Source organism: Neofelis nebulosa, chromosome 17, assembly GCF_028018385.1.
Source record: "Neofelis nebulosa isolate mNeoNeb1 chromosome 17, mNeoNeb1.pri, whole genome shotgun sequence".
Lineage (NCBI taxonomy): Eukaryota > Metazoa > Chordata > Mammalia > Carnivora > Felidae > Neofelis > Neofelis nebulosa.
The window spans coordinates 19,354,239-19,381,637 of NC_080798.1; the positions used below are offsets into that span (position 1 = coordinate 19,354,239).

General features: G+C 36.8%; 1 protein-coding gene across 4 annotated transcripts in view; it reads right to left on the reverse strand.

Moving 5' to 3' along the window:
* Positions 1-27,399, reverse strand: part of LSM14A (LSM14A mRNA processing body assembly factor) — a 48,925-nt gene that overhangs the window by 12,800 nt on the left and 8,726 nt on the right. For all 4 annotated transcript variants that reach the window (XM_058709258.1, XM_058709257.1, XM_058709256.1 and 1 more), the window contains exons 2-4: positions 12,645-12,808; positions 9,660-9,789; positions 4,423-4,545 (exon numbers count right to left, since the gene is read on the reverse strand). In XM_058709258.1, the coding sequence (XP_058565241.1) occupies positions 4,423-4,545; positions 9,660-9,789; positions 12,645-12,808 (417 nt within the window). The remainder of the gene's footprint in view (positions 1-4,422; positions 4,546-9,659; positions 9,790-12,644; positions 12,809-27,399) is intronic.

Genomic DNA, 27,399 nt, shown 5'->3' on the forward strand with positions numbered 1-27,399 from the left:
TCTAAGGAAATTATGCTCATTTCATGTAAAAAAAAAAAAAAAAAAAAATTCCAAGTATGCTGCACATGTTACTACCCACCTGTGCATATCTGCATAGGCTCCAACCACTGGTAAACTGCGGTGAGTGCTGACAATGCACTGGTTACTGTGTACCAGATACTTCAGGGACCATTTATTAGTAACACTTCCCAAGTTTATGGTTATCTAAAGTATGCATTCATAAATGTGTATCACCATTTCCAGCCATTAATGCCAAAGTTTACCATTAAGAGGAACAGTACAATGTTCCCACTGATTATAATGGGAAACCATGGCAGTCTGTGTAAGTTTTGGCCTGTGAGAAAACATTCTATAATCACTTACCACCTTACAAAGGGCTTTATTTACAAAACAAGTGCTAAGGTTTTTTTGAAAAGCCTATTGTTTAATTTTACAATACTAAATTAAATAATCTTATAAATATACAAGACTTGTCTCATCAAGGCTTTTGAGAAAAAAATCCTGTGACTCCCAAGTGTTACAGAACTACAAGTGATGGGGCAATCAAAGCAATCAAGTCTAGTCTTCTAGTCACAGCAATTTCGTTATCGGAGGGAAAGACACGTAATGCTGGACATACCATTAGGAATAAGATCAGAAGGTGGTTTTAGCATAGTAAAAACACACCCCTTCACCTAACGTCACATTCTTATCAGTTCAAAGAATATTCTTGGTATTTTAATTTTGTAAAATTCAGAAGTTTTAATTGATGAAACTTAATAATGCAGAATCCCAGGCTTTCTCCATCACTGTTTTATAGAAATACATCCCTCTCTTCTAATAAATATGTACTTGAAAAAATCTTAAAATACATTAATCTATTTAAAATGTATTTTCTAAGCATGCAAGAAAGAATCTAGATTTATTTCTCCCAAATGATCAGGCAGTTGTCTCTCCCAACATCACTTACTGGATAGCCAGTTTTCCTCTACTAATTAAAAAATATCTTTATCATATACTAATCACTTATTTATATTTAGAACAGTATCTTTTTTTTTTTAAATGTTAATTCTTTTTTTTTTTTTTTTTTTGAGGGAGAGAGAGCATGAGTGGGGGAGGGACAGAGAGAGCGGGAGACACAGAATCTGAAGCAGGCTCTAGGCTCTGAACTGTCAGCACAGAGCCCGACACAGGGCTCGAACCCATGAACCATAAGATCATGACCTGAGCCGAAGTCGGACGTCCAAGTGCCTGAGCCACCCAGGTGCCCCAATATTTGGAACTATTTCTGACTTTTATTCCTGCATTGCTTTATTTTAGGTGTACTATTATCAATTAGGTAAGCCCATGTCATTACTTTTATTCTAAAAATATGTCTAATTATACTTCCATGTTTATTTTTAAGACTGTGTATGTTTTATTAAGTTCTCCTACTATTTTATTTAGATTTACTAGAAGTATCATAAATTTAATTATATGAGACATAAAGTCTTTCTAATACTACATCTTTCTATCTAGGAACAAGATCTGTTTCTTCAATTATATGTACATTTTATATTTTCTACAGAAACTGGCCATATTTATTATGTATTTTATACATAATTTTTATTTCTCATTATCGTGAACACCTTTCATCTCCATTACATAATCAGTGGGTAGGTTTTAGGACCACTGTTGGTTTTTCATATGTCTGACTTTACAGCTGACCTAGAATTTAGTCCTTTATTAGTTCTAGGTTTTTCAGTGAATTCTCAATTCCAAGTACAAAGTCACAGCACTGTCAAATAATACTAATTCTAATCATTTATGCTTATTTCTTTTTCATGTGTTCCTGATTTGGCTAAAGCTTCCAGAACAATGCTGAGTAGCAGTGGTAACAGGCTTCCTTATTTATGATTTTAATAAATGCTTCAATATTAAGGTTAATGTTCGCTATTAAGATATTTAACATCTAAGCACACTATGTGTTAGGCACTATGCTAAAGGCACTGCACACATTTTAAGAAATGTAATTCTCACGATAAATGTTAGTTACCAAGGAAGTCCATTTTAATTTTTTTTAAACTTTATTTCTGACAGAGAAAGAGTGAATGGGGGAGAGACACAGAGAGAGGGAGAGAGAAAGAATCCCAAACAGGCTCTGCACTGTCACTGTGGGAGCCTGAAGTGGGGATCAAATCCACAAACTGAGATCATGATATGAGCTGAAATCAAGAGCCAGATGCTTAACGGTCTGAGCCACGCAGGTGCCCATTTTAAATTTTTTAAAAGATTTTATTTTTAAGTAATTAATGTCTACACCCCATGGGGGGCTTGAATTCACAATCCGGAGATCAAGAGTTGCATCCTCTACTGACTAAGCCAGCCACGTGCCCCCTAAAGTCCCATTTTATAGTTTAGAAAACTAATGCTTAAAAACATGAAGTATTTTATCTAAGAAAGAATTCTTAAAAACAACCATTTTAGCTACAGATAAAAACAGATACAGAATCTTGGGACCACCGAAGATTATAAGACTGGCTGGTGGCAAAACAGATCAAATGGGAATGCAAGCTGGTGCAGCCACTCTGGAAAACAGTATGGAGGTTCCTCAAAAAACTAAAAATAGAACTACCCTATGACCCAGCAATTGCACTACTAGGCATTTATCCACAGGATACAGGTGTGCTGTTTCGAAGGGACACGTGCACCCCCATGTTTATAGCAGCACTATCGACAATAGCCAAAGTATGGAAAGAGCCCAAATGTCCATCGATGGATGAATGGATAAAGAAGATGTGGTATATCTATACAATGGAGTATTACCCGGCAATCAAAAAGAAGGAAATCTTGCCATTTGCAACTACGTGGATGGAACTAGAGGGTATTATGCCAGGTGAAATTAGAGAAAGACAAAAATCATATGACTTCACTCATATGAGGACTTTACGAGACAAAACAGAGGAACATAAGGGAAGGGAAACAAAAATAATATAAAAAACAGGGAGGGGGACAAAACAGAAGAGACTCATAAATATGGAGAACAAACTGAGGGTTACTGGAAGGGTTGTGGGAGGGGGGATGGGCTAAATGGGTAACGGGCACTAAGGAATCTACTCCTGAAATCATTGTTGCACTATATGCTAATTTGGATGTAAATTAAAAAAAATAAAAAGCAAAATAAAAAAAAAAAAGATAAAGATTAAAAAAAAATTAAAAGATCTTTTAAGAAGCTAATTAGAATGCACATCCCCAAACTCCAAGGAGTCTAATACAGCAGTTTTCAGGATCTACATATACTTTTTAAAGTTATTCTTTTCTTTCTCTTTTTTTTTCAGGATCTACATTTTTTTAAGTTTTTAGAATTTATTTATTTAGAGAGAAAGCGAGCGAGTGCATGCAAATGTGTGCAGAGGAGGGGTATGAGAGATAGACAGAGAATCTCAAGCAGGCTTCATGCTATCAGTGCAGAGCCCAGCAGGGGGCCACCCAGGCGTCCCTTAGCATCTACATCTTCAAGAAGCACTCCAGGGGTGCCTGGGTGGCTCTGTCGTTGTCCGTTAGGTGTCCAACTTCAGCTCAGGTCATGATCTCGCGATATGTGGGTTCAAGCCCCGCATCAGGATCTGTGCTGACAGCTCAAAGCTTGGAGTCTGCTTTAGATTCTGTGTTTCCCCTTCTCTCTGCCCCTCCCCTACTCGTGCTGTCTCACTAGGTCTCTCAAAAATAAATAAATGTTAAAAAAAAGAAAAAAAAAAAAAAAAAAAAGAAAAAAAAAAGGCACTCCAGATGATTTGGTTGTGTGTGGTCTACACTGAGAACCACTGCTTTAGATCCTGTGAGGATGCTAAGAAAGACCCAACAGCATAAAGCAAAGCTTGCCTTTTTTTTTTTTTAAGGTATTTCTTTTTGTTGTTGTTAATGTTTATTATTTTTGAGAGAGTGCAGGCGGGGGAGGGGTAAAGAGAGAGAAGGGGACAGAGGATCCTAAGCAGGCTCTGTAATGACAGCAGAGAGCCCGACACAGGGCTCGAACTCACGAACCACGAGATCATGACCTGAGCCAGTCATATGTTCAACTGACTGAGGCAACCCAGGCTTCCCTTAGCTGCTATTTCAAATTCACTAAGAATAGTTCATCTTCAATGGTGAGTCTGGGACTAATTTGATATATTTAAGTATTATATACAAGTTATATAATTGCCTTGCAAAAAAAAGTGTCAAATTTAGAGAGTGTTCACTGGTTCACAGTTTTATGATCTAAGAATTGTAGAGTATAAATGGTGGATGCCATTCAATAATACAACTATTGCAAGAGCAAGCAGGAGAAAAATTAAAAAAAAAAAACAAAACAAATTACACATGTGATTTGCAAGCTGCAAAAGCTCTTACATTCAGAGAAAGACAAAAACCACTATAGATGTTAGGAATGGAAACATATGAAGAAAAAAAACCCCAGCTTACCTTGAGATAACTGTGTTTTTAGAGCTCTTGTATCCTGTGTAAAGGCAGAACCAACTGCACTACTTTGGGATAGGGTACCACTGTTTGATGTTTCTGTTCCAAAGGATGTCAAAGAGCTTCCAGCTTTAAGAGATTTTTTTAATGACAAAAAAAATGTATTAATTTAAACTTTTCAATTATATAAAGCAATATTCCATTTTAATGATAATAACTGTTGCCACCCTTCCCCTTTTGGAACACTTGTGCAAATTAATAATCGTGAAAAATTAATGGAAGTGCATCAAAAATAATTCGAGAAATCTTTCACACTACATGAAAAAAGCAAGCCAACACATACATACTCCAGCATCCTTGGATACAAACAATTTTTATTTTTATTTTTAAAGTTTTATTTTAAGAGAGAGAGTGTGAGCAGGGGAGGGACAGAGAGAAGGAGAGAGAATCTCAGGTAGGCTCCCCATTGCCAGTGCAGAGCCTGACACAGGACTTGAACTCACAAACCATGAGATCATGACATGAGCTGAAACCAAGAGTGGGACACTCAACCAACTCAAGCCACACAGGCGCCCCCAAACAATTTTTATAACAGCAACACTGTCCTAGGCAGTTACATGTATGGGACAGTAAGGACCCATGTCAGACAGAGAAGTAGCAGGAAAAGGCACATTCTACACCAATATTAAGATTTAATTACTTTAATACCAAGTATCTGCACAAATAGCCAAACGGGCAGTCAGGTCTATGAAGAGCTTGTCCAGCATTTCTAAGGCAACAGCCAGTTGGCTCCTGATTTTAATGCTTTCCCCCAGGATGGCACTGAGGGGCTGCATTCTGCCTAAAGCAACCACAAAAAGTTCTGCTTTTGTGATGTGAATAACAAATCCCTAGAAAGAACCCAAATTCTTTGCTATACAAGGTTATGTCAATCTTCTCTAAGTTTCTACAGCACTTGTGGATCATTTACTTTTCACATGCTATGTTCTCTTCTCTTAGTGCCCCCATCTGTCTGATATTAATTTGTCTAACATAGTTTTGTTATTAGTGTTTGTATGGTACATCATACTGTTTCTTATTCTTTTACCTCTTTCAGGGTATTTCTTATAGACATCATATAGTTGGATCTTGCTTTTTTTTTTTTTAAATTCATTTTGATGCTCTCTGCTTTTTAACTGGAATGTTTAATTCCTTTCACTTTACCGAAGTGGATCCTTAACAATCCTTACTTAGCCTGTCAGTCTCAACGTATGAAATAGCCTCCTGGCTTTATGCTCACTATAAAGTTCATAAGCATGCCTTCTAATGTTCTTCAAACTCAGTGATTAAAAATTAATCTGTATGAAACACTGGAGACATAAGAGAATCATTGTCTAATATGGTTTGACTACTTAACCAGGTAAAATGTACCCATTTGTCTGTCTCTTCAGCCAGTACCCCTCCATCCTCTCCACAAAGGTACTGTGAGACTTAGCTTGCCATGGCTGTTCTGCTGTTTCCTTTATCGTGGGATCATTATTTTTTCCTAAGGATCCACTCATTAAAGTGAATAAAGACTGAAAATCTTTGCACATAAGAATTACTTTAGCATCAGTTTAAAAAAAAGAGTGCTTTAATTCTGTCTGGTGCATCACCCCTTTCAATGTATCTGTTTCCCCACTATCTTATAAAGATAGTATATATATACTCAAACTTTTGCGTTTTTGCCAAATTGATACTGAGAAACGATGCCTCAGCGCAGATTTAATTTTTATATCTATTGTAAGCAAAATTTAAGCATTTTTCCATGTTTAGGGGACATTTGTATTCCTTTTTGAAAAAGGCAAAGTAGTTCCTAACACCTGCCTCTTTTTCTGTTGGGTTGTAGGTCCTCATTTCTGGAAGCCCTATAGACGTTATGGATATTAATTCTTCATGATATAAATTCCAAATAAAACTGTAAAGACTATAATATATAAAAATTAAAAAGGAAAAATTTCCCCCAAAATAGCAATAGTGTTTCCCTGATTTATTTAAACCTTTTTTTTTTTTTTTTAAAGTAGGCTTCATGCCCAGTGCGGAGCCTAACGTGAGGCTTGAACTCATGACCCTGAGATCAAGACCTGGGCTGAAACCAATAGTCCAATAATTAACTGACTGAACCACCTAGGCATCCCTAACCTTCCTTTTTAAGTCAGAATACTGTACTATATTCTGACAATAAGCTGGAGAAAACAAAATGTTATTAACAAAATCACATGGTAGAAAAAATACATTTAGTACTGTACTTATCAGGAAAAAACCCACGTTTAAGTGGACTTATGCAGTTCAAACCCATATTGTTCAAGGGTCAATTGCACTAGGAATTGAAAATGAAAACAAGAGGTTTAGATTAAAATGGCTTCTTTGGTGCCAACACAAACCATATCTGAGTTAATTCTTTTTCCAAAAAATGCCTGCCACCTTAATCAATGCTCCAATTTTCCTCTTCCTCATTTAACAACTTCTAAATATTATTATAGCTCTCTAGCCACTCCATAAATTATCCTACAAATACAGAAATCAAAAAATCAAAAATAATCTGCAAAAATTACTCAACTGACATAGAAAATACAAACAACACCCTCTACATTTGTGACACCCAAAGAACATTGAACTAGCAACTCCCAGTAATATTAAAACTAGACAAAAGCATTTATAAGGAAGAGATATTTCACCACCACAAAAGATTTCTTGGTTAGAAGACCAGGCTCTGAAGAATGGTAGAAGCAGTATTTACTATGTAACACCATGTGCTAGACCCTATTCAAATGCTTTATACATATTAAATCATACAAACATCACAGTAATGTAGGAGGTAAGTACAATAAAAATCTGTGTTAGCCAACTATTCAATTTAATCAAAGGAATCTCAAAAGGTTAATTTGCAACCGTCCCTTATTTAAAACCTCAGAATAGGATTCTAACAGTTATAGCTAACAGAGTAAATCTTGATTTACCTCCTTCCTATATCATCACATTAGGAGACATTTAATTAGTTAACTATGGCAATGCCAAACTGTATGACTTGATTAAAATGGTGAGCATCAGATCTCTCCCTTACAAAGGCACGATGTCTTCCCTCTGTAATTAATAAGTTAACTCTGAGATGATACTTTAGGACCATTTTAATATTCTGCCCAGCACTGTTCACCCAATGATTTTAGCATCCACTACTAATCCTTGCTAATTAGTATACTGGAGATTACAAAAATGGTGATTTTCTACATCTACCATTCCTTCTATTTATTAGCTAGCATTTTTTGGTAAAAAAAAAAATAAGTAAATAAAATAAATAACTTTTATTTTATTTACTGTTGGGGTGCCTAGCTGGCTCAGTTGGAAGAGTATGCAACTCTTGATCTTGGGGTCATTAGTTAAAGCCCCATGCTGGGTGTAGAGATTACTTAAACAAACAAACAAACAAACAAACATAAAAAGAAAAAAGAGCATTGTTTCCCCATCTTCTTTTTTCAAGGGTTCCAGTTCCTTTTAGTGGGGAACAGTATTTAGAAACCAATTTCAGGTGTATCTTGAAACTCACTAGTCTACACATATTCTCTGCCACTGGGCATCATTGCTTCTAGGCCCTTTCTATGAACAGAATCAAGAAATAACCAGTTCTAAAAAAATAAGTTCACATTCATACATCCAATTCATATTCAACACCACAGGGTTCTGCATCATCCCTATATTTCTTTTTTTTTTTTTAATTTTTTTTTTCAACGTTTTTTATTTATTTTTGGGACAGAGAGAGACAAAGCATGAACGGGGCAGGGGCAGAGAGAGAGGGAGACACAGAATCGGAAACAGGCTCCAGGCTCCGAGCCATCAGCCCAGAGCCTGATGCGGGGCTCGAACTCACGGACCGCGAGATCGTGACCTGGCTGAAGTCGGACGCTTAACCGACTGCGCCACCCAGGCGCCCCCATCCCTATATTTCTATCTCCCTTCTCCATGGAAAGAACAGCATTTGCCAACAATATTAATATACTAGTCGTTTGCCCTATCCTGTAATACATACAAAATAGTTTAAAAATTAACATCAATACCACTACCAATTACAAACCCTAAGTCAAGGTTTTTTTACATTGCTATTTATTCTTACAATATATCCCTACTACAAGTGTAAAAGTTACTCGAATTCTTTTTTTCTCTGTGGCTATATTATCAATTTGATATACACTTAGCACCAGTTGTGGATACCAGTTGTATCCATTCAACTTTAGGATTTATTTTTTCCCATCCTTTTTGATTTTGTGAAAGCCAAACATTCAACATACTTGAAATCACAACTATATAAAAAGTATATTTATAAAAAGAAATTAATTTTAATAAAACCTGTTAACATACTGATGAGTTTTAAGATACATCTGAAACTGGATTTGTGATTCAGAGAAACAAGGTAAACTGATAAATGGTTATTTCAATTGAACAAACAAAGATTAAGGGCTAGAATTTGAGATTTAAAAAGTTATTCTTTACTGTGGGAATTTCAGTAAAGGTGTAGAGCTAAACAGCTATAAAAACAAAACAACGCTGAGCTGATCTGATTATATCTAGCTTTCTCCTTACAGTGTTAATGTTTCTAAAACATTGTTACAATAAACAAAGCACCACACCCTCGAAACATGCTGTATCTTTTCACATTCTGCATAATATAAATACTCCTTACTGGCATCATCATTCCCTAATAATTACAGCATTATCTCTAATCCCTTTCTGAAAACCCAACCTGCTGAGAATAAATGGTTATTTTACTATTATTTTTATTTTTTAAAGTTTATTTATTTAATTTTAGTAATCTCCACATCCAACGTGGGGCTCGAACATACAACCCTGAGATCAAGAGTCACATATTCTTCTGACTGAGCCAGCCAGGCAACCCAGAAAAAAATGCTTATTTTAAACGGATATAGCTTATATAAATTTAAAACAACATTCAATGAAAATTGGTACTTGGATATATGTAGGTTTAAAAACAAATGTGACTATTCTGGGCGATGACCTTCATAGAACCACTAGTCAGTCATCAAGGGCATTAAATAAAGCCTTTAAAATAATAGGTTACAGAAAGAACAACAAACAACATGTCTGCAAATTTGTGGTAAAGGCAGGTAAATTAAAAAAAAGAAAGAAAAAAAGAAAGAAAGAAAAGGAAAGAAAAGAAAAGAAAGAGAAAGGAAGAAAGAAAGGAAGAAAGAAAAAGCAAAAGTACAACATACCAACACCAACAGCACCAAACTGCTGCCCCACTAATGAACTTGGACTGAACTGACTGTATGTCGACATCCTGCCAAAAGGTCCATAGGAACCCACTGACTGGAATGAAGAAGTAGATGAGCCTAGTGAAGACTGAAGAAAGACCGGGGTTATTTTTCCAGGCTCTACACAACATGTATAGAATGAAAAAATTTGAGTATTTACACTTCTAAGAAAACTTTAATTATAATTACTAGATACAAAACCAATTATAACAACTTACAACATGCATTTAATATCAAAACAGTTTAATACCCTTCTAATTTCAATATTTGCAGACAATGTGCCAATTACACTGGAGGTGATTTATAAATAATTTTTTTCTGCAATAAACTCCTACTTTGAGTTAAGAGTTTTATAGCAGATTTAGGAAAGAAAAGTTACTTGAATAAGTAACTCTGCTTGCAGAAAAAAATATGGGAAAAATTACATTTGGTTATACTGTGTTTCAGTCTGGTGCTGACAAAAATAAGACAACTCACTTTTGATTTTGCTCATATTTTCAATCATTCGAGATGCACTATTAAATTTACAGGAAAGAGATGAAGAAACAAACTATCTCACATAAGACCATTTACATTTTTAAATATATTTAGCATTACATTAAAGGTCATTTTCTAAAAACTTTAACTTACTAAACCTAAAATAATTATAATATGTAAGTATGCATGCTATACACTAATTTATCTTAATATATAAAATATCTCATAATACAGATATGCAGTGTACTAATAATGACCAAAAGAATATAAGCTCACTGATGGCAGGACTTTGTGTGTTTACTGCTACTATGAGGAACATGGCAGGTACTCACTAAATACTACTGAATATTTGAATCAAAAGATCAAAAGTGAAAATTTATGGTGGCTGGAAGAAATTCAACACCAGTTTAACTTGTGTTCTTTTGGTTCTTCTTATTCCATAAAGCTGATTACTTAAGTAACTATTTCCCTGGAGAATTATCAGAAGATATATATACAAAAGACAATCAGCTAACACCACTATTTGGTGAGGGCTAGCTCTATTAAAATGTGTCTCTTCTCCCTCCATTAAAAAAAATCACATTTTTGGGGTGTCTGGCTGGCTTAGTCAATAGAGTTTGTAACTCAATCTCAGGGTCATGAGTTCAAGCCCTGCACTGGGAGTGGAGCCTACTTAAAAGAAAAAAAAAATTTTCTTTTAAGGATTTTCTCAGGATTCCTTCAGACTACTTCCTCAAAAGTTAAGACTTAAAAAGGAGCGGGGGTGGAAGGGGAGATGAGAGTAGAGAATTTCTCCAGTTTATGTATATTACAAGAGCAAATTTAACTATTTCTTATTAAAAAGCTTATATTCAGGGGTGCCTAGTGGCTTGGTCAATTGAACATCCGACTTTTGATTTAGGCTCAGGTCATATCCCAGGGTCATGGGACTGAGCCCTGTGTCAGGCTTCCCGATGGAGCCTGCTTAACATTCTCTCAAAACAAAAAACAAAAACAAAAACAAAAACAGAGAGAGATTCTCTCTCTTTCTCCCCCATGCTTGCATGTGCTTTCTCTCTAAAATAAAAAAAAATTGTTTTAAAGCTTATATTCAGGAAAAATAAATACTAAATAAATGTTAAAAGGTACTTTCTCTTTTTTTCTTTTTTTTTAAACTAATTTCTATACCCAATGTGGGGCTTGAACCTACAACCCTGAGATCATACACCCCATCCACTGAGCAAGACAGGCACCCCTCTTTTTTTTCCATTTTAATTTTATATACCACTTACTATTTTCTTCAGAAGAGTTTATCAGGTATTTTCTTTTAATAGCTGGAAGTAAGACAAACCTTATGCAAGATAATATTTATTCTAAGAATCTGTTTTGTGGAAAACTAAGATTTTATCACGTACAGCATTAAAAAGGGGAAGTTAATTTTTAAAAATCTAAAAGTATAACCTTAAAAAAAGTCAACAAGCATATTTTAGTGCAAATGACCAAAAATTCTGACAAGAAAAAAGGCTGAGAAGAAAATGGGTCCAGGAGAAAAACCTAGGGGGTTTTAATCAGCTATGCCCTAAAATGAAAATATTCCTATATGAAATCTGCCTCCTCTGCTGTTATAACTAAATTCAGGCAGTTTCTATACACTTCCAATTAACATGGAAACAAGTACTGAAAGGAACAACCTTTTTAATTCATAATTTACAACCTCTTAGATATGTTATATCTATTTCTAATAAATTACAAATTTTTTATTTCTTTTACTGAGAATACTTAGGGTCTTCTTTTTTCATACCTTTTTAGAAGTATACATAAAATCCTTTTATGTTTTTGTGCTACCTTATTATATAACACTGCATGCATATTATGTAATATACATATATAAAGTACCAATGTGATTTATCACTTTTTTTCACTGAACCTAATTATCTTAACCTAAGAGTAGCCATTACCACCCTGGTTTATAATATGAACCAAATGTGAATAATATAGTGAGTGGCATGGATTCTGGATTCCAGAGCCAGACTGCTTGGTCTGTCCAAATTGTGGCTCTATATTATTCACTTGTAAAAATGAGAAATATAAAAACAAGATTATAGTACCAAGCTCAGAGAGTATTGTGAGGATTGATTTATTGTATGTGCAGTGGTTTGAATAGTGCTTCTCATACAGTTAGACTTCAATAAATATAAGCTATTTTAACTATTGCTGAAACTAGAAAATATTTTATGATAAAAATAAATTCCTCTGCTATCACTTACTTTATTTAGTCCCAACTTATGATCTAAAGAATAAAACCTGGGTGAAAACATTATCCAGGTATTTTAGGTATCTAGGTGACTAGGAAATGGTAAGTACATGAACATTCAACTGAGAAAATTAAAAAAAAAAAAAAATGCCAAATCCAAGAGAGGTACAAGCTAAGGCTAGCCATGTACTTGCAGTTTTCTTGCACTCTGAGACAAATTTACTATCCGTTACCTGAACGATAGCTGGGTCCTGAGGCAAAGAACATTGTGGTTTTGGTGGCTCACAAACAGTGAGGTCTTTAATATCACTCCCACGGAATATGATGTATTCAAAGACTTCATCACGAGGTGGTATTGGACGATCTGTTGGTCTGTCTTCTGTACCAAAGGATCGAACTGGTGAGAAAACAGAGGATATGAGATATATGTCTACTCATCATATTCAGGTAGTGACTGTCAGAAGTATACTCTTCCAAGTACAGTTCCAATAAACTGCTGTTCCAATACAGCAGTTCTTAAATGTCAGCTGTGAGAAAATATCTATTAATCTGTAGCTAAAGAAATTTTGTTTAAAAAAAGAGGAAAACAGAGTGGGTTTTGCCTAGAGCTCAATGTACTCAATTTAAAAAACAATCTGTATCATGAGGTCGTGTTCTTCCTACATCTTTATTTATTTATATCTTTGGTGATTATGGTGAGAGGAGGTGTTAAAAATGTCCTTTCATTGTTGACTTATTTTGAATGTCATCATTCAGCAACATAAAAAACTGGCAAGCCTACATGAGATTTCTTGTTGGGAGTGGCAAGTGAAGACTTCCCTGTCCACAAAATCCCAAATTGAACTTTTGGATTAAGAGAAGACAATGAAGGGAACATCTATCCTGGTGAGTAGTAGGTCCTCTAGAAGCCAAGCCAAGCGGCTGTCAGGTATTCACCCCAGGGGACAGCCTGAAATGACCTAGTTACCTAAAATATTTTTCTCATAATTAAATATGATTATTTCAACACTTAAGACAGCATGACTCAAAGTTAAACATAGACCACCTGCACAATGGTAAGCTGGCTAAAAAGATTTCTGGAATCCTATTCAAATCCACTGAATCAGACTTTGAGGAGAGTCTAGAAATCTGTATTTTAAACCAATTCCTTAAGAGTTTCTTATGAACACTAAAGTTTCAGGTTTACTGTCTTACACCGCTGAAAATATCTGCATCCATACGTAAGTTCCAAATAAGAAAGTTTGAAAGATCATATATTATCCACTTAAAGACTAACCTAAAGGGAGTAAACGCTTTAACACTGTGCAACATTTTGAATGTATGCACTTTTCTGCAAAACTAATTCAGGGCTAGATTAAATATGAATGCTATTTCCTTTTAAATAATGACCCACCCATCCTAAAAATTCTATTACTTATGCTGCTTCCAGGAAAGATGGTGGCATAGATGTAGGCTTGCAGAAGAATATCCCTCCCTAAAATTAAAGAAAATGAAAAGTTAAAATACCCCTATTGAGAAGATCTCAAATTCATACCATAACTTTTATTAAAAAGTATCACTCAGCTACTGAATTTGTTAGTCCAAACTGGAAGGCCAGTCTGAGAATCCACATGCGGCATGCCCTGAGAAATTTTCACTGGCACCTCCGTATTGGTAGATGGGGACAGAAACACTGATGTGGTAAGGGCAAAGATGCAGAATGCCCTAGTTGAAGTTCTTCTTTCCCTAATGGCCAAAGAATACTTTATAAGGAGAGGAGTAAGTGACAAGGTTCTATATTTTGTCCTGTATCCAAAAGGAAGAGTAAAGAGTTAGAAAAATCAGGATTAAGAAAATTGCATATAAATCAGTATCATCCCTAACCTCAGTAACAGCAGCACCACCACAACCACCACACAATGTATAAAGTCTCAGGCCTCAGGGGCGCCTGGGTGGCTCAGTCGGTTAAGCGTCCGACTTCGGCTCAGGCCATGATCTCATGGTCCGTGAGTTCAAGCCCCGCGTCGGGCTCTGTGCTGACAGCTCAGAGCCTGGAGCCTGTTTCAGATTCTGTGTCTCCCTCTCTCTCTGCCCCTCCCCTGTTCATGCTCTGTCTCTCTCTGTCTCAAAAATAAACATTAAAAAAAAAAAAATTTTAAAGTCCCAGGCCTCAGAAGTAATAGACTAGTTCATCTGAAGCAGAGGGAGGAAAAGTTCAAAGTCTTCCTTACACAAAAATGATGGACAAGCCCCATCAGCTTTTCCAAGGCCTAACAAAACCATTCAAACTATACCCACGTAGCCATTAGACAGATGAAAAATCCATGCAGGATTAATATTTGTCCCAGGAAATAGAAGAAAATTTCAGGAACATACTGCTTTACCTTTTGAAAAAATTAAAACTCTTAGGATCAAAATGATACTGAGGGGCGGCTGGGTGCCTAGGTCGGTTAAGCGTCTGACTCTTGATTTTGGCTCTGGTCATGATCTGTTTGTATGTTCAAGCTCCTTGTTGGGCTCTGCATTGACAGCTCAAAGCCTGCTTGGGATTCTTTCTCTCTCTCCCCCTCTCTCTCTGCTCCTCCCCTGCTCATGCACACACGCTCTCTCAAAATAAATAAACTTAAAAAAAAAAAAGATGCTGAAAAGGTAGCATACAGAGTTAAGGAAAAAATAGATAAGACAAATATAATATAGAACATAATATAGAGTTATTAGCAGAATAATTACATCAACAGATCAAAGCAGTAAAGCCAAGTCATTAATAGAGAATAATTTTGAGAAAAAGCAAGTAAAGAAAAACTACAGCAATAAAATGGTTGGAGGTGATTATTCTTGCAGACCCAACAGTTAACTGATGCTGGTTAGAAAGACAACAAAATGAGAAAATATACTTAAATATATAACAGAAATTTCCTGAATGAAGCTCTAAATTTGATCAAAAGGTTCCACTGTATTTCCAGAAAAAGACTTAGTGCTCTATAAGCCATAGCGACTTATCCTTTGCTGTATCAAAATAAGGAACTCACAGAAAAGTGGTATCAAATAAAAGATAAGAGATGAAAAATAAATTCATTTAAGCACATAAATGTGTATGACAATTTACTATGGTCTTAGAACAGAATGTGTTGAATAGTTGTCAAAAAAGCTACAAAGTTACACACTGACAAAATCAGTCAGGACAGTGTATCACATAGTATTCTAACAAAAATTGGAAGATGAGTGGAAACAGGAAAACACAAAAGGAAATACATAAATTAATACTCTCCCTTTTTATAGCAGGGAATCACTTGACAAAATTTTGGAGAAAGTTGATAAATTAATATACGTAGGCTTAAAATTGTGTTATTTGAGGTTCTTAAAGGTAACCAATAATACAGATTAAAGCTTAGGGCATATTTTCCAAAATGTGGTGTGAAGAAAATCTCTTATCATAGAGGAAAATGAAAATAGAGACCATGGAGAATGAATTGCACACACCAAGAGTATGGGAAACACGCTCTAATGATAGAAACTGATTTGATTAGATTTAATGTTTCTAACAGACAATTCTTGTACCATTATAAAGAACAAATTAAAAGACACCAGAAGGACACACATGGCTGGAAGATGATACAAATAACCTGGGCACTGTGAGTGGAAAGAAAGGAACGGTAAGCACAGAAAAGGTAGAATGTCACCACTACCATTCAGCTACAACACATTTCAACACATGAATTAGCTCATGTACATGTACAACTTGTAAGCAGGGGAATTATGTCAATGCACTAAGAAATCACACTGGTTCACCCCAGTTTATCCTGTTATTTAATTTTTGCACTTGGAGGTAACAGCAGCTAAACACAACAAACCATGGAAGAATAGTATATGATACCCACTCACCCCAAGTTTCCTCTTGGCTCAATCTGGTTATGCAAAGAAGACTTAAAAGTGCTTATTGTATGGTTCTCCCTGATCTTTATGCACTCGTCTCCAGCAACAAGCCTGAATTCTTTATCTTCTTCTATCAGGCTTTCAATTTTTTCTTTAAAGCTGACAACTTTATTAGGTATACGTCACCAGCATTTTTGTTAATGCTATCATTTTGATTTTTTTAAAAACTGCAGTAAGAACACATGAAATCTACCCTCTTAACAAAATTTTAAGCATACAGTACAGTATTTGCGTAACAAAATGTTGTATAGTAGAGATCTAGAACTCTATCATCTTTTTTTTTAATTTTAATGTTTATTTTTTATTTTTGAGAGAGAGAGAGCAAGTGAGCACGAGCGGGGAAGGGACAGGGACAGAGAAGGAGACAGATTCTGAAATAGGCTCCAGGCTCTGAGCTGTCAGCACAGAGCATGACGTGGGGCTTGAACTCAGAAATGTTGAGATCATGACCTGAGTCGAAGTCAGACGCTTAGGCCACCCAGGTGGCCCTAGAACTCTATCATCTTGCTGAACTAAAACTTTATACCCACAGAACCACGATTCTTCATTTCCCCTGCTCTTAGCCCCTGGCAACCACTATTAGATGTCCTTCTGTGACCGTGGAAAACAAAGTGAAAATAGAAACAAGAAGACCAGTTTGGAATTTACCAGGCAAGTAATGGTGAACAGGAACTTAAAGAAAGGGGCCAGTCTTAAAGAGACTCAAGCTTGGGGTGCCTGGGTGACTCAGTCAGTTAAGCATCCAGCTCTTAATCTCGGCTCAGGTCTAGGTCATGCATGATCTGTTGTGCTGCCGGCGGGGAGCTTTTGGGATTCTCTCTCTGACCCTCCCCTGCTCACGCATGCTCTCTCTCTAAATAAATAAATAAATAAATATACTTAAAAAAAAGAGAGACTCAAACTCACCAAAATAGTATGATTTGTTGAATGCAATTTCTTAGAATTCTACAACTCTGATCATTATTTTTTTCAAAATAGATAGGTATATTATTTGTAGCATTAAAAAATCAGGTAAAATATATAGTAACATTAAACATCTTATATAGGCAGATTATAAAACTGTAATTTTCAAGAGATTACAACTACCTAAAATTAAAACACAGATGCAACTGCCATAATGAAAGATGGCAAAGTAGGAAGATCCAGGATTCAGTCCCTACACCGAAACAACTATTTAGTTGGCATGTAACGTCTGAATAAACCATTTTGGAACTGTGACGTCCACTCATAGACTTGTAGCATCTGTGGGAGTACCTGATGAAGAAAGAGGCTGTTAACTTGAGGTAAATTTTAGCATTTTGTGTAGTGGCTGGCTGTACCATTCATTAACTCCCAACTCCACAAAAGGCAGCTATGGGTATGGCGGCTCATGTTCCTGATGCAGCTTTGCTAGTGATAGAGGGACAACAGGAAGCATATCCTACAAAAATTGGGGTTGTATGATTTGAAACTACCTGGCAATTCATTGAGAGACCACTGTTTCCACCCTCAAGGGCCAAAAGCACTTCCCCCATAGTGTCTTTAAAGTATTTAAAAGCAACAGATTATGCCCCTACCCCCCACCACCAACAGCAGAATATACATTATTCTCAATTGCACATGGAACATTCTTCAGGAAAGACCACATGTTAGGTCAAATTCAACTCTCAATAGATTGAAAAAAATTGAGATTTACAAAATATCTTCTCTGACCACAGAGGAATAAAGCTGGAAACAATAATAAAAAGAAAACTGGAAAGGTCACAAGTACCTGGAAATCAAATAATACACTCTTAAACAACCAGTGAGTCAAAGAAATCACTAAGGAAATTAAGAAAAATTGAGACAAATGAAAAAGAAAAAACAACATGCCAAAATTATGGGATATAAAGAATGATGAACTCAAAAGGGAAATTTATAGCTATAATCACATTTTAAAAAATCTCGTATCAATTTTACATCTTAAAAATCTAGAATAAGAGCAAACTAAACCCAAATCCAGCAGAAAGAAGGAAATAAGAGAGATTAGAGCTGAGATTAAAAACACAGAACAGAACAATAGAACAAAACCAAAAGTAGGTTCTTGGAGAAGACCAACAAAATTAACAAGATTTTAGCTAGAATGACTAACGGAAAAAGGTGAGAAGATGCAAATAACTAAAATCAAAAAGAAAAGCAAGGACACTGCTACCAACCTCATGGAACTTAAAAGGCTTATAAGAAAAAACTACAATTGTATGCCAACTAACTAGAAAATCTGGATGAAATAGAAAAATCTCCAGAAATAGCAAATTACCAAAACTGACTCAGGAAGGAACAGAAAATCTTAACAGACCTATATAACAAGCAAAGAGACTGGAGCAGTAATCAAAAACCTCCAAAGAATTAGGACCAGATGGTTTCACTGGTGAATTTTACCAAACATTTAAAGAAGAAACAACACCAATCCTACTCAAACTCCTTCAAAAAAGAGAAAAGGGAACACTTTCTAATAGACTCTTTGAGGCCAATGTTACTCAAGTAATACTAAAGTCAGACAAAGATACCATAAGAAAACTAAAGACCAGTATCTCTTATGAATACACATATATAAGTCCTCAACAAAATAACAGTAAAGAGAATCCAAAAGTATATTAAGAGGATTATATATCACAACCAATGGGGATTTTATTCTAAGAAGGTATGGGTAGTTGAACAACAACAACAAAAAATCCGGGGCGCTTGGGTGACTCAGTTTAAGTGTCCAACTCTTGATTTCAGCTCAGGTCACAATCTCACGGTTTGAGGGATCCAGCCCCATGTTGGGCTCCACACCGTCAGCATGGAGCCTGCTTGGGATTCTCTCTCTCCCTCTCCCTGCTCGCACAGATGCTCTCTCTCTCTCTTTCAAAGTAAACAAAATTAAAAAAATCCAATGTAATACACATTAATAAATCAAAGGGGAAAAATACCCCACACGATCATTTCAATATATGCAAAAAACCCAAAACAAAACAAAACCACATGTGATAAAATTTAACACCTTTTCATGATAAAAACACTTAGCAAACAAGGAATAGAAGTTATTTCCCCAACAGGATAAATGGCATATATGAAAAACCAAGAGCTAACATCAAATTTACTGGTAAAAGACTGAAAACTTTCCCTTAAGATCAGAAACAAGACAAAGATGTCCACTTTCACCACTGCTATTCAATGTACTAGAAGTTCCAGACGGTACAATTAGCAAGAAAAAGAAATAAAAGGCATCCAAACTGGAGAAGAAGTAACTCTTTTCTTGCAGATGATATGATTCCATATGGGAATTCTACATATACAGAATCCATTAAAAAACTAAACACTAGTGTTAATAAATGAATTAAGCAAAATTACAGGTACAATATCAAAATACAAAAATCTGGGGGTGCCTGAGTGGCTCAGTTGGTTGAGCATCTGATTTCAGCTCAGGTCATGATCTTGCGGTAAACTCAAGCCCTGTATCAGGCTCTGTTGACAGCTCGGAGCCTGGAGATTGCTTCGGATTCTGTGTCTCCCTCTCTCTCCGCCCCTCCCCTGGGTGCACTCTGGCTCTCTCTCTCTCTCAAAGATAAATAAACATTAAAATTTTTTTTTAAAAAGTAAAAACAAAACAAAAAAAAACCAATCTCACTTACAGTACCATCCAAATGAATAAAGCACCTAAGAATAAATTTAACAAAGGAGGTAAAAGACTTGTACACTGACAACTACAAAACATTGCTGAAATAAATTAAAAAGCAGCTGAATAAATGGAAAGTCATCCCATGTTCATGGACTGGAAGGCTTAAGTATTAAGATTACAGTGCTCCCCAGAGTGAGCTAAGATTCAGTGCAATCCCTATTGAAAACGCAATTCCCCCACCCTGCAAAAAAGGTAAAGCCAAACTTCAAATTGATAGGAAACTTCGAGGGAATCTGAATAGCCTGAAAAGGTTGGAAGACTCATACTTCCCAATTTCAAAACTTACTAAGTTACAGTAGTCAAAACAACGTGGTAGACCTATAAGGGGAGACATATAGATTTATGGAATGGAACAGAGTCCAGAAATAAGCCCAAACATCTCTGGCCAATTGATTTTAGATAAGGGTCCAAGGATATCCAATGGGGAAAAGAATGGTCTCTTCAAACAATGGTTTTGGGACAACAATGACCATCTACAAAAGAATGAGACTAGAACTCCATCTTATTCCAAAACAAAATTTAACTCAAAGCAGGTATGATGCTGTAATATAATAAACAATATATATTTGGTCTCTGTCCGCAGCTCCCGGCCATAACTCCTAAAACCTTTGCATCTCCTAAGAGATAAAGGTACTAAGAGCATCTTTTTTTTTTTTTTTTTTTTTTTTTAAAGATTTACTCTTAAGTAATCTCTATACCCAACATGGCGCTTGAACTCATAACTCCAAGATCAAGAGTCTCACACTCTTCCGACTGAACCAACAAGGCACACCAATCATCTTTTGTTCTAATATTTGGTTCCTAATACAGAGCTCCCAAATCTCTTGGAACTTCCTGGGCAATAAGAGCATCTTTTGTTCTAATGAAGAGACTCTTGGTGGGCTCCTGGACAGCTTCAGAAAAGGGGCTGGTCACCAGAAAGCCCATCCTCTGGGGAGGAGAAAGGGCTGGAGACTGAGTTGATAACCATGCCCACGTGATGAAACGTCCAAAAAAATCCCTGAACTATGGGGTTTAGAGAGCTCCTGGGTTGGTGAACACGTGGAGGTGCTGGGAGATCGACTCACCTGGAAAAAACACAGGATCTCTGTATTCCTTCCCACATATCTTGCCCTATATATCTGTTCTATCTGGATGTTTCTGAGTTGTATTCCGTTATAATAAACCAATAATCTAATAAGTAAGCTGATTTCCTGAGTTTTGTAAGCTATTCTATCAAATGACCAAACCAAGGAGGGGGTCATGGGAACCCCCAAATTATAGTCAGGTGGTTAGAAATACAGTTCACAAGTTGTGACTGGAGACTGGCATGTGAAATAGGCGGGATGGGTCATCTTGTAGGACTGAGCCCTTAACCTATGGGTTCTGACATCAACTTCAGACAGTGTCAGAAAACGAATTAAATTGTAGGATACCCAGTTGGTGTCTAGGGAGTTGGGAAAATTGGTTGATGACTTGACTTGACACATGTGGTGGTAGCCAGAACTACTGAGTAAACTGGTAAGTAGAGGAAAAGCAGTTTTTCTTTTAGTGAGTCAACAATATAAACCAAAACTATAAAACTATTAAGAGAATACAGGAGTAGGGGTGCCTGGGTGGCTCAGTTGGTTAAGTGTCCAACTATTTCGGCTCAAGTCATGATCTCACAGTTCATCAGAGCCCTGCATCTACTGTCAGTGCAGAGCCTGCTCGGGATTCTCTCTCTCAAAATAAATAAATAACTTAAAAAAAAAAAAAAAAGAATGTAATCAATTCCCTATTTCTGGCTACAAATGATTTATTCAGAAATATGTGTCGGGGAGCCTGGGTGGCTCAGTCGGTTGAGCGTCTGACTTTGGCTCAGGTCATGATCTTGCAGTCTGTGAGTTCGAGCCCCGTGTCGGGCTCTGTGCTGACGGCTTGGAGCCTGGAGCCTGCTTCGGATTCTGTGTCTCCCTCTCTCTCTGCCCCTCCCCCGGCTCATGCTCTGCCTCTCTCTCTGTCAAAAATAAATAAACATTTAAAAAAAAAAAAAAAGAAAGAAATATGTGTCCCATGATTGTCTTTAAAAAAAAAATAATAGAAGTGACCAGGTGGCTCAGTTGGTTGAGTGTCCAATTTTGGCTCACGTCATGATCTCATGGTGTTTGAGTTTGAGCCCCTCATTGAGCTCACTACTGTCAGCACGGAGCCCACTTTGGATCCTCTGTATCTGTCTCTCTGCCTCTCCCTGACTTGTCTGCACTCTCTCTCTCTCAAAAATAAACAAACATTAAAACAAAAAACATAAATAGCGTCAAGGTTCTGTCAAAATCACTTACCTAAAAAAAAAAAAAATCTCTATTTCTAATAGATCAAGTTCAAATATCACACTAATGTCAAATCTAGTTACCAGTATATTGATACCTCTACATACAGTTATAGTACATGCATACAGGGAAGAGCTATAGTGACCGACTTCCCAATACAATATCTCTATTATAAAATACCAAAGCTTGATAAACATATTTAAATATAGTCAATATGCACAAAATGACACCATTAATATTTTCCAAAGACTTCACCTTTGGATACAAACTAAAAATTATAAATTAGGCTCTAATACCAATTTGATAAGGAAGAAACACAAGTCTGTTGAATACCAAAATGTGAGAGCAATAAACAAAAGACTGAATTATTCAAGTTAAGTTAGAAATCTAAGACTAAGTTCAAATGGAAGTCTAGAATAAGATTTCTGATGTAGTCTCAAAGTTAAAACTGTAGTCAAGTATCAGTTGAAGATCTGGTCCCAACCCACTTACAGAATCTTAAGTTCCAACCAAGCTCATTATTCTCAATGCACAGAGCAGTTCTGTACTCTACCACAGCTTCTCCCCACATTCAACCCATCCTAAATTTCAGCTTATATACTACTTGTATTCATCAGGTTTCTCAGAGAAACAGAACCAACAGGATGTGTTTGTGTGTGTGCATGCACACACACATTTATTTACATTAAGGAACTGGTTCATGTGAAAATCCAAAATCTTCAGAGTAGGTTGGCAGGCTGAAATTGAGGGAAGAGCCACAATCTGAAGTCCAAAAGTGGTCTGGTGGTAAAATTCCTTCTTGCTCAGGGGAAGTCACTCTTTGTTCTATTAAGGCCTTCATATGATTGGATGAGGCCCACTCACATCATGGAAGGTAATCTGCTTTACTTAAAGTCTACCGATCTAAAAATTAATATCATCAAAAAAACATCTTCACAGAAACATCCAGAATATGTGACCAAATATCTGGGCACCTGGCCCAGCCAAAGTGACACAACTCTACCCGTAGTATTTCCAGGTGGAAGTAACAAATTCTCCCTCTAAAAATGATAGTGCATTCTACCCCTGTCTATAGCTCCCCCTTCCTAGAATTGAAAGATCTTCAGAAAAATCTGTATTAAAGTAATCTTTGCAACTCCCCCAGTATCCAACGCAGTGCCTTACATACTGCTGACATCTGAATACTTCCTGAGTAAATTCCACAGTGGAAAAAGCTATTAAGTAAGCAATTTCCAAAATTACCAGATGACTACATCAAAAAGAAATGACAATTAGAAATCAATAGGATGGGAAAACAGAAAAACAGCATTATTTATAAAACAGCATATATGGAAAAGCATCGAACCAAGGGAAAAAAAGTGAAAAGTTTTACTTGGTATTTTTCTCCTCTGATATTTATCCAGAAGTACAGTTCTTGTTGCACATCCAGTATCATACACTAACTCTTGTCAAAAGCATATGAAATACTGAATATTTATTACCTGTTATATATGGTTTAATTATTTAAAATACTCAAAGAGTAGTGTAGAAGAGAAGCCATCTCTTCTACAATGTAGTATCCTTGTACAAACACTGAAAATACGCTCTTCATTTTTTATTTGGGAGGGACACAGGCCTGCTTGTGAATCACATCACAAACTGCCTCCACAAAGCTTCACTTTCCACATATCTGCACTTTGGCCCCTTCTTCATTCTCGCCCACACTACTTTGTGTCAGGAAGTATTACTACACTGAGTGAAAACATCAGTCTCTGGCCTCTATCATCTCTCTCCTGTATGTATATGCAGCTATAGACATGTCAGCCCTAATAGACTTTACTACTAATCTTTGTCTGCAATATTCCAAATCTCCTCAGCACTTACCACATGCCAATCACTGGTGATCCGAAGACAAAAAAAAACCCACCTCCACCTCCAGACTTCACAACCCAGATGACTTTCCCCTCACCTTTCAAACATTCTTAGAACCAACTCCTTACTACTTTACCTCTAAAGGATGGGGAGCCTGTATGGCTCAGTTGGTTAAGTGCCCGACTCGATTTCAGCTCAGGTCATGGTCTCACGGCTTGTGAGTTTGAGCCCCTCATCGGGCTCCACAGTAGCAGTGTGGAGTCTTCTTGGGATTCTATCTCCCTTTCTCCCTCTCTCTCAAAATACATAAACTTAAGAAAAAAATAGGGGTACTTTGGGTGGCTCAGCTGATTAAGCATCTGACTCTGGGTTTCGGCTCAGGTCATGATCTCGCAGTTCCTGAGTTCAAGTCCCACATCAGGCTCCTCCGCACTGACAGCGTGGAGCCTGCTTGGGCTTCTCTCTCTCTCTCTCCCTCTCTCAAAATAAAAGACTTTTGAAAAAAGAAATTTTAAATAAATAAATAACTGCTAAAGTAAAAAAACTTGTCCTTTTCATCAATACATTTCATCATCTTCACTGATTTTCTTCCCTCTTGCTTGCACACTTGGGGGGGAAGAAAGACCCTTACATTTCCTTTAACCTAAAGTCATCTCCCACAATTACAGATTTGAGACCTTGCTCAGTTAACTAGCTCCTCTCATTTGCAACTTCACTTCTTATGCAAGACTCTTTCCCTCAAATTACTAATATATGCAGATTTACTCAGATGCATCTTTCCTCAAACATAATTTCAGACTAAGCGTAAGGGAAGAATGACTTGTGAGAATAAGAATTTGGGGAGAGTGGCATGCAGAGAGAATGGTAAAACCAAAAAGCAATTAAAAAATTTAGATGGTGAAGCAATAACAAGACAACAGTAATAACGCTAAACGCATTTATGAGGACCTTTTTGAAACTGTAAATAGGAGCCTCTGAAACATTTCTATCAGGCACAGGATGGCAAAAGAAAATTGAGTTATACTCATTAATCTGAGAGAATAAAATATCTTTAATAGTGTCTTCATTTATCACACTGTCTTTTCCTATTAAATATCAAGCTGTTCAACTACATGTTTTCCAACGAAGGAAAATTTTCAGATAATAACCCTTCATGTGACCAACAAAGAGTTAATAGTTAATTTGCTATGTACAAGGGACATAAGGGGGACAAGATGCTGAGGTCTAGTAGTGAAATATAATAAGAAAGGCTCAATAAGCACAAGAAAATAAAAGACAAAAAGAGAACACAGAAGGTACATCTAACATTTCCTGACTTAGGGGAATTAGGGAAGGCTTTGCGGGGTGATGACACTCAAGCAGAATCTAGAAGGATATACCTGATTCCCTCCTGATCCACTCCTAATTTGTTGACAGGAACCACTATATGTACTATCACTTAATTCCTCCCTGTTCCTTGCCCAGTCAACTTTTGAAAAGCCACGCCATTCTCCTCATTTCTCACGTATCTGTTCCTCCTTCTCTATTTTAACTAGTTTAGGTCTGTATTTCCTCTTTTCCAAACTCTTAAAAATACTCCAACTGACCTCACTACTATCAGCCTCTCCTCTCACCCCCCATCAATCTTTGCACAGAGGTGCAGCATAAGCTTCCTAAAGCTGGACTCGGACATGCCACTTTACTGGTGAAAAAACTCTCAATGGCTCCCTACAATCTACCAACAAAATTCAGACTTGTTAGCCTGTCATTCAGATGACAAACTGAATATATTAAGATAAATTTAGCAGTGGAAGCAAAATAAAAGGGGAGGGGAGAGTGCCTGAGCCTGTTATTTGACACATCTTCGCTGTCACTTAAGCTTCCAGAGCTGTTAGTTCTTTTCTTTCCACTGTGACTTCTTAATCTGGTGCGTTGTTCATTTCTTCAACACAATAGCCATATAAGGGGAGTAGGGAAAGAGAATTCCAATTCAAGGGAAGCTTGTGAAAAGGCCCCAAATCTGAAGGAACTTGACTGAGTTGAGGACCTGAATGACCTCTAGTATAATCCTACCCTTAGTGAGCTGCAAGGTGTTATAAGTCAGGATGAAAGTTTTAGACTCTAGTTGCTTTTGTGTTTGCTTCCCTGGTAGACTGCAAACTCCCTGTGGCTTGGAACCAGACACTTACTTCCTCCCAGATATCCTCTTCCTGTGGCTAACTGTGATTATCTGTCAGGCTGCACCTTAAGACACTGTGTTCTCAAGAATCTTGTCTGTAAGCTCTCTTTTGTTTCCTAGCACCTAGCATACTATCTAGTAAGCACTCAGTAATTCTCCTGAATGAAATAATAAGCACCAGGGGTGCCTGGGTGGCTCAGTCGATTGAGCGTCTGAGTCTTGATTTTGGGTCAGGTCATGATCCCAGGGTCGTGGGATTGAACCCCGTGTTGAGCTCTGCTCTGAGCACGGAGCCTGCTTAAGATTCATTCTCTCTCTCTCTCTCTCTCTTCCTCTGCCCCCTCCCCTGCACTTGTTCTCTCTCTGTCTCTCATAAATGAATGAATGAATGAATGAATAAATAAATACACCAGGCATATGCAAGCTTCTTCTATGCCCCATTTGCTCCAAACTGTTCTTAGTGTGGTAGTAGGTACCTATGTTCCCAACTGTGCCTGGGTTTCCCCAGAACCTCTATTTTACCCTCTCCAGAGAGTACCAGGGTTGGAGAAGAGTACCTATCCAGGTTGTGTGAAATGCAAAAGGGGATTTGGAAATCTGACCACTGCTGAAACAAATTATGAGTTACTCTTCTAGTTTTTAACTCCATCTTCACTCCTAATTACTTCATAGCCTTCTAGTTTCCCTGCACCTGGTGATGGTCAATTGCTGAGCCTTTTAGGAGTTTGGGTGTAAATCAGGCTTTACCTACTGTCTACTTAGGTTGCAGCTTTCTCAATTCTTCTAAGTCATTTAAATTCACCCATTTGCTTTTCAGACTGTTGCTGTTGTCTCCTTTCCAAATCTACCTTGTCCTTTATGGGTTTATGCCTAAACAAAAAAGTCCCTCTCACATAGTTTTAGTAGGATTTATCAGCAGGAAGTAAAAGTAAAAGCTTGTCCAGTTTGCAGTCTAAATTTAATCTTCACCCTGTAAGCTGCTTTCAGTTGTGCATTCTTCGTTATAGTTAGTTTTATATCTTAATCTCCCAAACTATCAAACCAAGAGACAGAGATATGAAAATATAAGAGCAAATACACGCGCACACACACAATATTGC